This window comes from Larus michahellis, chromosome 7 (assembly GCF_964199755.1).
Source record: "Larus michahellis chromosome 7, bLarMic1.1, whole genome shotgun sequence".
Taxonomy (NCBI): domain Eukaryota; kingdom Metazoa; phylum Chordata; class Aves; order Charadriiformes; family Laridae; genus Larus; species Larus michahellis.
The window spans coordinates 5,746,134-5,757,059 of record NC_133902.1 but is presented as its reverse complement, the minus strand read 5'-3'; the positions used below and the strand labels follow the sequence as shown (position 1 = coordinate 5,757,059).

The following is a 10,926-nucleotide window of genomic DNA, read 5'->3' as shown; positions in this document are numbered from 1 at the left end:
AGGGACTTACCACGCTCAGTTTATTATTGAAACTCTCAGTGTTTATTTAGTACTTGCAAAATATATCATTAAAAAAGGCTTAGGCACACGGATTTTCACCAGACATGAAGAAATCCCACCTATTGCACAGTAAATATAATTTTCTAGCCTATAGTGAATAATTGCATTTAACTATAATTTTTTAAATTTGCCTTTTTTAAACATCAATATTTCTGAGGTCCTTTCACCTTAGATTTCTCAAGCATCCTCTCCCCAAGCTAGAACAAGCCCCATATTATCTCCCAGTGCAAGATTAGAGCAGACCCAGAAGCTCGAACACAAAGGAGTACACACTCTTTTCAGTAACTGTTTTCCCTCGGAGGAATCTGACCAGGAACAGGTTTGTACTGGTTTTGGCTGGGATGGAGTTAATTTTCATCATAGTTGCTAAGTTTCTTCATAGCAGGATGGTGCAGTGTTTTGGATTTATGACCAAAACAGTGTTGGTAACGCATCCATGGTTTAAGCTGTGCCAAACAATGCTCGCGTGGTGTCAAGGTCTCTCTTTGTCACTGCCCCGCTAGCGCTTAGGCTGGGGTTGGCAAGAAGCTGTGAGGGGACACAGCTGGGAAAGGTGACCCCAACTGATGAAAGGGATATTCCAGACTATATGACATTGTTCTCAGCAATAAAAGCTACGGGGAAAGAAGAAGAAAGGGGAGGACATTGGGAGCTACGGCATCTGTCTTCCTAAGTCACTGTTGCATGTGATGGTGCCTTGCTTTCCTGGGGATGGCTGAACATCTGCCTGCCAAGGGGAAGCAGTGAATTAATTCCTTAATTTTCCTGCTCGCACACCCAAATTTCACTTTACCTATGAAACTTTATCTCAACCTTCAAGTTTTCTCTTTTACCCTTCTGATTTTCTTCCTCTTCCCACGGGGGGGAGCGAGTGAGTAGCTGCGTAGGGCTTGGGTGCCCACCTAGGTTAACCCACAACAGGGTACTTTGCGACTCCCTCTTCTCTAAACAGGCCCGAAGCATCTTTTGTATGACCACAACATGCTCTTATCAGCAAGATACAGGCATGGCAGGGATCATCTGTATAGATTTCTAACTGCCAAATAATTCTTACAGGCACACGATGAAACCCAGAGCCCCAAAAAAGGGAGTCAGCCCGCACCTCCTGACCAACTGTGAACTATTCTGGCTCATAGGGATCCATGAGTATTTCACCTCAGTTAAACTGCAAAGGGACCTCACTAGGTTTATTCATAACCACCACTGTTAGTAAAAACCATCAGCCAGCACCGCCTGTCTCAGACTCGTCACCAAGAGAGGCTGGTTGTTGGAAGCACAACAGAAGACAGACCATCCTGGAAACTGCAGGGAAAACACTGTCAACCCCATCACAGCTGAAACGTCAGCTCCTGTTTGCCGCAGAAGGAAGGTAAGCAGTTTGGTACAAGACACAGTGTGCGTGTCTCTGGAAGCAGCGCTCTGCAGGGCATGGGGCGGAGGTAGGGACTGGTATTTCTTGCTCTGCAGTCCTCCTTTTGAGAGCTTGTACCCACTGGTCCCTCTGTTTCAGCATGACTTTTTTAGTAAACAGGAATCCAAGCCTTCTCTTGGTTAGTGCTTCTCTAAGGCTACTCTGTGTGTGTGACAGCTCACTGAAATAACCCAGTAGAAAAGAAAAAAAAAATGACTTCTCAGCTTAAGGAAACAGACACAAAGCGAGCACTCAGAGTATGACTTGCACATGGCGCCTTCTCCTTTCTTCAGTAGTAAACCATCTGTGAAAGCAAAACACAACACCAACGTCCTGTGAAGGATTTGCTGAAATAAAAACCAACTCCCCTTCTAGAACAGCCTGAAGCAAAGCCCCTTCGCTCAGGTGACTTCCCCAGAGCGCAGCTCGCCTGCCTCCTGCCCCTCAGCATGCACTGACTGGTTATCTTGGATGCTGTATGAGCTCCGAGCGCTGCCAGGGAAAGCATCGCACTTTGGCTCCAGGGGGAACCTTCTGCAAGCCCCACATTCACTACTCTAACAAGGCTTTGCCTGATCTCAAATCAGGACTACACACAGGAGAAGAAAAAAGCTCCTACCTCACTGTGACAGCCACAGCAGTGCTCTGAAACCTGCTCCTCCTTACCACACACTGAGCCAGCCCAGCCTCTGAACAGCCAGCACAATCAAGAGGGCTTTTCTCTTCAGCACAGACTGGTGATTCTGAGAAAACCCAAATGATTTCAAGATGCCGTGAGTTTCCCCCTCTTCGCTGAGAAGGCATTCACCTAGATGGGGCCTGCCTCCCTGGCTGATGCTTCAGGACCTGAGCCAGTCGTTGGCTCTTACACCTCCTCCTGGACTCAGATAAGCAGTTGGGTTATCTCCCCGGTCTTGCTGGGCTCCTGCACATCTCCTTGCAGCAGTAACAACACAGAGCAGACTGAAGTGTAGAGCCTGATCCTCCCTGCCTTCTCCTGTGCCCTCAGTGGCTGCTTCCTTAAGCCTACTAAACCCCAGGATGCACAGCTGAGCTTTGCAAGGAGCAGACGGTGCAGGCACACATACTGCCTGGTCCACCAGCCATGGAGAACCACCAGCGATCATACTTGGAGCTTTAGATCTTACCCCTCCACCTCAGGAGGCATCTCGAGTCCTCCAGCAAGCACTAGCAGGCTTCTGCCTCCTGCAGAGAAGGGAGGACATCCCACCCTTCCGTACTACCCAGCCAGAAACAGGGGAGGGAAATGGAAATAATTGAGCTAAGGTCAGATGGGGGCTGCAACTGGCCGAGGAACAAGAGCTCATTGTAGCCCTAGGCTTTAGGACATAGCCTCCCTTCTCCAGGGCCCCACGGCACAAAACCGCAGCCAGCTGGGCTAGGCTGTGGAGCAGCTCACAACGCTGATGGAGAAAGCCAAGGAATCAAAATTGCTCCAGAGATCTGTCCAAAACATACCGACCTCTGCCTCTGGAGGGAGCTTCTCATGGGTGCCACCCACCAAGGCAGAGCAACAAATAGGGCCGCAGCCTAGGAGACTTCTCTGAGGGCATTTCTATTCTAAATAGCAATTGCAAGACTGAGAAGCACATCTTGGTAATTTCTCTCATAAGCCTCAAGACAGAAAAAAACAGGCCAGGCTCTAAGAAAGGACTGCAGTCGCAAAGAGGGAACTTGGAGAAAATCAGAGGAATTGCACACGCACTCATGCAGATGGCAAAGAGCTAAAGCTCACCTTTATCACCACCGCTGCCACAATCGCCAGCAGGGCCAAGATGGCCAGACCCACTCGGCCCTTGTTAAATCGTTTCAAGAGGAAGAACTTGACCCAATCCAGCTTCTTCTGGCTGCTAGGTGGGTACCGGAGTTTGTTTGTACCCTCCATCTTCAGGTCCTTGATCAAGCAGGCGCGGCGGTGGGAGAAGGTCTCAAAGCTGTGCTTGCCGTGGTAGGCACCCATCCCGCTGTTACCTGAGGGACACAACCCAGGCAGGTCACACCACGGGCTCAGCCAGTCAAACCTTTGGCCACTTGAGGCCACCAGGAGGGTAAGAAGCAGCACAGGAAAATTCTAGTTGTTTGCCAGCTGCAGTGCGTACTACCTACCCTGCGCTGCCTTGCTGCAGTTTAAAAGCACAACTTCTCCTCTATATTCCTTCAGAAAGGACAACTGTTCCTTCCTCTCTGCAGCCCTTTTCAGTCTCTAAGATGTCCCTCTGTACTCCATCCCTCTTGTTCCCCATCCCGTTTTCACTACATACTCTCCAGTACTTCACTGGGTCCCTGCATATGCTGTTCCCTGTGCCTCTGAGCCGTCTCCAGCTCTTCCCTGGATTGAGCTTCCTCTCTAAGCACCGTGCCAAGGCTCTGAGATCCAAGCAGTGCTGTGTGAGAAGGGTTACCTGAGTTTCCAACTCCAGGACAGCGTGTGCTGTTCACAGCAGCAGAACACTGCTGGTTCACAGCCAGCTCGTGAGCACTCTAACACCCAAACCCTCTTCTGCAAAACTCCCGTAGGCTGTTCCAATTCTCCCCATACTGAAGTCCTACACTTCCTCCTGCAATTACTGCTAATCACACCAAGCTTAAGGAGCTCCAGTAACTTACCGACACCACCAAAGGGTAAGGTTGAGAGGAAGAAATGCATGATGACATCATTTCCAGTAACACCTCCACTGGAGGTTTGGGAGATTACTCTTTTGATTAACTGACAAAAGAAAAAAAACAAACAGAACATTACAAAGGCCCAGAAGAGATCAGACCATATAACTGACACAGACTGCAAGGGGAGCTATGAGCAAACAGGCCATTGTATACTTTCCTCTGGCTGATAACTCAGATGAGCCCTCTCCCTGCAATGTTAACTCAAATAAAGTGGGAAAGTTCAGAGAAGGGATGTGACAGCTGGAAATTTGGGAGCTTGCCTCCCTAGCAATATATTAAAGGTAACTAAATTAATCATGAAAGACTACAAGGCACCAAAGAGGAAATTCAGCCTTTTATCCTTCTATTTCACAAAGTTATGCAAACACCAAACACTTCAGCAGGAGACTGGGAGGCTCCAGCAACTCTGGGGACACTCGTGGTCCCCCATCAGGCAAACACTGTGATTTGCAAGTGATTCCCCAACGTGGACCCTGCGGGGAGCCGTGCCTGGGACTGGCCACATTCAGGATCAAACTGCGCAGTCACCTCTGCAGGGGAGCACAGCCCAGACCCACCTTCTTGTCGTTCGAGAAGACGTACAGGGCAAGGGGCTTCTCCCGACGATTGATGAACTCAATGGCTTCGTCCACGCTCTTCACGGTCAGAATGGGGAGGACCGGTCCAAAGATTTCCTCCTCCATCACCTTTGACTCCGGAGAAACGTCGGTGAGGATAGTTGGTGCTGAGGCAAACAGGAAGGCAAGAGATGGCGTGAGCAGCACAGAAGACGGGCTCCATCGCAGGACCTCGTCCTGGGCACGGCCTGCGTTCAACACGCACCAAGCGAGCCACAGACACGCACGGCCCCCAGAAGGCACCCACCAACACCTCTCCACCCCAACAGCTGCCACAAGCACCTATGAAGCAGGAGGCCTCATCAGTCTCTCCCCCGTGAGCAACCTTCTGCCCTTCCAGCAGGCCCACGATCCTCCTGAAGTGACGCTTGTTTATGATCCTTTCGTAATCCGGAGACGACTTCACGTCTTCTCCATAGAATTCCTGCCAAAGGGCACAGCACAACCAAAGCGCTCAACACACCTTCACAACAGCCACAGCTCCAGGGCTGCAGCCACAAAACTCACACCTGAGCTGCAACGGGGACAACTCCCACAGCACGAGGAACTCCACCCGCACCTGCAGAGTTGCCTTGATGTTCTCCACCACTTTGCTCTGGATGGATGGGTCGCAGAGGATGTAGTCCGGGGCGATGCAGGTTTGCCCACAGTTCATGTACTTCCCCCACGTTATCCGCCTACGAGAGAACGCGAGATGCTTTCTCCACAGTCAGTCCCCTCCACACCCCACACAACAACACCTCAGCGACACCCACAGTCCAGGGACAATGGCCCACCCAGGGCTTGCAACTGCCTGACCTGCAGGCGACGGCCAGGTCACAGTCCTTGTCGATGTAGCAGGGGCTCTTCCCGCCCAGCTCCAGGGTGACGGGCGTCAGGTGCTTGGCAGCCGCTGCCATCACGATTTTGCCCACTGTGGAGTTGCCGGTGTAAAGGATGTGATCAAACCTCTGGGTCAGCAGGGCTGTTGTCTCAGGTACTCCTCCAGTGACCACAGGGTACAGCTCCTGCAGGGCAAACGAGAGCCTTATAGTTACCTCAATTGAAAGCAAATATACCAAGGCAGCAGCTCTACGTGAGCAGACTCGCTTGTAAGCTACATTAGGATCTGGAGAAAGAATAGCAATAATAGAGACAAGCTCTACTCCTTACCCCGAAATGAAGTTTAATTTGCCATATTGTGCCACATGAACTAAAAGAAATGGAAGCTGATCCAGGGCTTTCTCTGGCTATGGACCTATTCCCACATCTTAAGACCAAGGGCGCATACAACCGCCAGGCTCTCCTGGGGACTCTCTCTTTCCTCAACTCTCACCCCTTGCTTAGAGAAAGCGTTAACTCTCCAAAGGAAACTGCTCAATGGGGCCTTGCTGTCAGAGCAACAGCCTCCGCAACACAGCACAAGGGATGTCAGAACTGCGAGACAAGTGGAGGAGAAACAACAACTCCTGCTACGAGTGTGGTTCGGAAGGACATGAAAACCCGGGACATACGGCTACTGAGCAAATGGCACCTAATTCCCAGGAAGAGCCAGGCACAGCCAGCACCCAACGCAAACTTGTGCTTACCTAGAGGCAACCTCAGCACGGCGTCCAAGAGAGCAATTATTGCAGTGACAATTACATACACACCTCTTTACAAGGTCATAAATGTCAAAAAGGTTGTGAAGTTGCAGCAATGTTATGTAGGCACATTAGGTTACACAAACTCAAGATTACATTGACATGTCTCTCTACGAGTAATTCAACCCTTTCTGTATCTCCTGCTTGCGCTCCTTGGGACAGAGCAGGCAACTGATTTGACTCTAATCTGCAGGAGCCATTCGAAAGCATAACAGGCATCTACTCAAGACAATCATATCAAGCATGGGGCCACACTCACCTGGTCAAGGTACTGGGGGAGGAGATCTGCCACCAGCTGAGCTGTGTTCTCGCTGATCTCCGATGGCTTCACCACCACGGCATTGCCTACAACACAAATGCAGCACGGACACTGAGCCCTCATGCTGCTCTCCTGCAGCACCCACCCATGGCCCCAGGAAAGACAGGGGCTGCGACGGGTCCCCACCTGCTGCGATGGCCCCGATCAAAGGCTGCATGACCAGGACAAAGGGGTAGTTCCAGGCCCCGATGACCAGCACCACCCCCAGTGGCTCAGGGCAGATGTAGGCCTCGTCCCGCATCGTCAGCAGGTTTTTCTTCACAGGCTGAGGGGCTGCCCAGGATGGCAGCTTGTCCATGGCCAGGGCCAGCTCCCCCAGCACGCCCAGGATCTCATGGCTGTATGCGTTGTGCCCACACTGCAACGACAGAGAGCTTGGGGAGGGGATGGCAAAGGCAACCACCTCCCACACCCACCATGGCAGCCTAGGGAAGGAAGGTAAATTCTGCTGGCTTAAAGTGTCTGCCAGGGTGGTTACTGATAGTGCTTCCTCAAAGGATCCTTGCTGTCAGTCTGGGTATGTGGGGCTCAGCGCGCAGCAGAAGCCAAAACCTGACAGCCAGGACCTGCCTTTGCAGTCCTGCCTCAGACTAGCTCCTTCTTAGAAATAGTGGCAGCAAAGCTTGGCAAGCCACAGTGAGAACCAGGACCATGGAGAACATTAGCAAGAGCCATCTGGTGGGGCAAAGGCAGCCCTTGACCTTCCCACTTTCCCTTCTGGGTTGATCACTGTCTACGCATGGCTGATGGGAGAAACACCCCAACCCAGACCTTGTGCAAATCCGCCTTGATGGCTGCCAGGATCTCCTTCTCCTTCTCCTGCACCATCCGCTCCAGCGCCTTCAGCTGCTGCAGCCTGAATTCCAGTGAGCGGCACCGGCCCGAGTTGAAGGCGGCTCTCGCCCGCCCAACGACCTGCTGCATCCTCTCCATGGCTCAGCACTGCAGGGAGAGAGCAGCAGGACACAGCTCACTACAGGGCCTCCCTCCTACAGCTGGAAACCGACTTTTCCCGCAGATATCGAGGCACAGTCTCAGCCACCAGCCGCAATCCCACCACCCCACCTTGAGGGCTGATAGGCTCTATGCCTCTAATGCTCTAATTATGCCGTGACCTTCTGAAATCTTATAAGTAATTCATGATTTAGAGAAGTCTGAACAGGAGCACCGGGAGCAAAGCCCCTACAACAGCACGGGAGTCACGCAGGGGAGGAAGAGCGGGGACGGGGGTGAGGGAAGGCCGCCTTTCCCCGCAGCCCGGCACCCACCACCACCCAGCAAGGCCACGGCGAGGACGGGGAGCCTCTCCGAGGAACCCCAGCGACCCCCGAGCGCCGACCGTGCTGAAGTGCCGCCTCCCCGACCGCGGGCCTCCCCCCGGGTCCCGCTGCGGCCCCCGCTCGCCTCAGCCGCTTCCGCCTTCCGCTCACGTGACGGCACCGCCCTGTCCGTCCGTCCCCCCCACGGCGGAATGGGACAGGCCGCGGGGCCACCGCCCCCTCCCCGGGCGGGAGCAGAATGGAAGCGGCCGGCCCGGGGCGGCAGCGGCTCCGGTGGGAGCGGGGGGTTCGTGAAGAGGAGACAGAGGGAAGAGAGAAAGAGCAGAGCGGGGTGAAGAACGCGAGGCGCGCAGGGAGCCCGGGGAGCGGCGGTACCGTGATTCCCGCCGTCGGGAATGGCGCCTTCCCTCCTCCCGCCGCCGGAACGGGCTGCCGGTCCCGCCGCGGCCTCCCCCGGGAGCTGCCTGGGTCTGGCACCCAGAGGAGCCCGGCCGGTTGTGAAACGGTGGCAGGGAGAGGCGTCGGGTGAGAGCTCGGGGAGGGGTGGCGGGGCAAAGTCCCGCCCGGGGCTCCTTATCGAAGTAGGGCAAATGCCACCGGTAGCGTGGCCCCTCCGTTTTCCCCGGTACGAACGCACCCAGCGCCTCGTCCTTTGGCCGGTGAAGGGGATGGCGGTGCCCGGCCGGCAGCCTCCCGCGGCACTGGGAGGGAGAGACTGGGAAAACTGGGCAGCAAGGGCCGAAAACGCAGGTGGTGATTTGTAGGAGGCGAGGGAATGGCCGGGAAGAGCCGGGCAGGGACAGCGGAGTTAACCGCGATACAGCCCTCGCGTGGGAAACTGGCCAAAAAAAAGCAAGGAAAGGAGCTGGGACAGGGCTGGGCTCGTTCCCGTTAAAAACGGTCCTGCCCCGACTTGTTCTAAGAAATGCAAAGGGGGTTATTTGAAAATTACTCCCGTTTGTGACACACGCTTACAGGGGCTGTATGTATACTGTTAACGCTCTTCAGCCAAAACGGTGCCCAACTACACCCCCCCCCACCATGCACCTTTGCGATGCGCAGGGCCAGCAGTGGGGCACTCGTGCCCAGGAGACGGGGCTACCACGGAGCCCACATCCCCCCCCAAAATTTCATGACATTTTCCCAGACCAGCATGGCGGCACTTGAGCCCCCTTCGCCCCCAAACACAAAACCTGGTTTTCGTGAAGTCCATTGGCCTCGCTGACAACTCACAGGCTGCGGCGGAGCCAGCACAAGAACATTTCACAAGCTATTGCACAAATCTCAGCAGTAAACAGTCTGCTGTGGAAACGAATGACAAGAGCAATTGCCAATACTTGCGTGCAGGAGACAACACGTGAAAGAAACACAGGCTGGGCGTGACAGGGCCCTTGCACCATCGCACATGAAAAGGAATCAGGTTTGCGTTCAAGTAGACGCGTGTAGCACAAGTGGTAACTTTCCTGGCAAGAGGATTGCTTGATGCAAAGACGCATCACTGTGGGCAGGGCAGGCTGGAGCTCCGTCCAGGCGCTGCGCTGTCTGAAGGCCCAAGGAAAATTAGATAAGGAGTTAATGCTACGGCAATCAAAGTCTTTGAGCTTTTAGCATGGAGCACTGCATTGTGCCTGGGGAAAACTGCTGCAAGGCATCCTCTGCAGGCAGCGCGCCCACTAAGGGATGTCTGCAGGAGGAGGGAAATGTTATTTACCTGCATTTTCCAGAGTGGCCATTCTCCAGAGTTTGTAGAATTCTCAACCCTTTAGCCCGAGGGTCTTCATGCCACAGCAGTGCTGCTTGTGCTTGGCGTCACACACAGGAGGCAAACGTCCCAGTTCATCCCAGTGGCCAGCAGGCTGGTACTGTGTGTGCCACGCTTTCGCAGAAACCCGGTCTTAAGGCTCCTCGGTATTTACAGAAATGAGACAGCGGCAGTGGGCTGCATCCTGGGAGACAGTCTCTTGTCAGGGACATCTTTTAGCCAATTATGGAGAGGAAGCAAGGCTGAGGGCGTTTTAAGCATTGCAAAATATCACTTGAGTCTCCTTGGAGCGGCTGGGCAAGACACGTGGATTTCAGGGAAGCGTGGGATCTCGAGTGAGATGGAAGAATACTCCAGGCGGCGCCCAGTGAAACACATGGTCTGCAGCACACTCTCCCCGCCTAGGAGCTGACAGTATTTTCTATTTTTATTCAGTCACTAAGAAACAATAAAGGGAACTATTTATGGGAAAGTAACTGAGCTCCAGAGGAATGGGGAGGTAAGCAGTGCTGGGGGTGCTTTAATCCCCAGGGCTAGTCTTACAGCAGCAAGAGACATTTTACAGAGGAGCTGAGCTTGAGACTCCCCTCTCCCCCCCGTTCCTCGCGGCCCCTTGCTCTCATTCCCCTCTTGCAGTCAATTATAGCAAGGTGCCAGTGAGCCAGGCCTCTGCCCCGCACTGGGCCTGGGGAACATGCCTTTGTGCTGTTCCTTGCCCTGCTCACAAAAGCATCCAGCAGAGCCTGGGGAAGGAGGACTTTGCTTTAGAAGATAAGCTGTGCAGTATTTGGTTTCAAGAGTCCACCAAATAACACAGCTAATCAATAAATGTTTCTTTATCTCACAGAATTTCCAAGGTTTTAGCTAGGTGGCAATCGTCAATTTCTGCTTAAATGTCTGCCTAGTCTCAAATTCCAACTGTTTTCTAAAAGTCACACAATCCAGCCCGTGGCACAAGATGGGCAGATACAAAAGCTCAAAAAGCACTCAATCATAAAACCGGGTACAGAAGATTAACAGCAAGGAGAGATTTTAAAAAAAAAACCTACAAGAATAAATGCAGCTCAGTTCATTTATGGCATCACTTGTTTTGAAAGCTGTGGCTGATCTCACATTTACAAGAACAAGATACTGCGTAGCACAGAGCCGCGGCCTGTGGGCTGCATTGTA

General features: G+C 53.2%; 1 protein-coding gene across 11 annotated transcripts; it reads right to left on the bottom strand.

Annotated features, from left to right (window-relative positions):
* Positions 1–3: 3 nt before the first annotated feature.
* On the bottom strand, positions 4–10,164 carry LOC141746738 (aldehyde dehydrogenase family 3 member A2-like). Of its 11 annotated transcripts, none has more exons than XM_074595788.1 (12): positions 9,706–10,164; positions 7,486–7,656; positions 6,841–7,072; positions 6,655–6,740; positions 5,572–5,780; positions 5,333–5,450; positions 5,056–5,197; positions 4,714–4,880; positions 4,100–4,199; positions 3,228–3,463; positions 2,091–2,214; positions 4–1,775 (listed from the first exon to the last, which is right to left on the bottom strand). In XM_074595788.1, the coding sequence occupies exons 2-11, from the start codon at positions 7,645–7,647 to the stop codon at positions 2,134–2,136; spliced, it is 1,533 nt and encodes a 510-aa protein (XP_074451889.1). In that variant the 5' UTR covers positions 7,648–7,656; positions 9,706–10,164; the 3' UTR covers positions 4–1,775; positions 2,091–2,133. The 11 variants fall into 11 exon arrangements, with proteins under 11 accessions (XP_074451889.1, XP_074451890.1, XP_074451887.1 ...); XM_074595789.1 differs by lacking the exon at positions 9,706–10,164 and adding an exon at positions 8,370–8,622; XM_074595786.1 differs by lacking the exon at positions 9,706–10,164 and adding an exon at positions 7,983–8,329.
* Between the last annotated feature and the right edge of the window lie 762 nt (positions 10,165–10,926).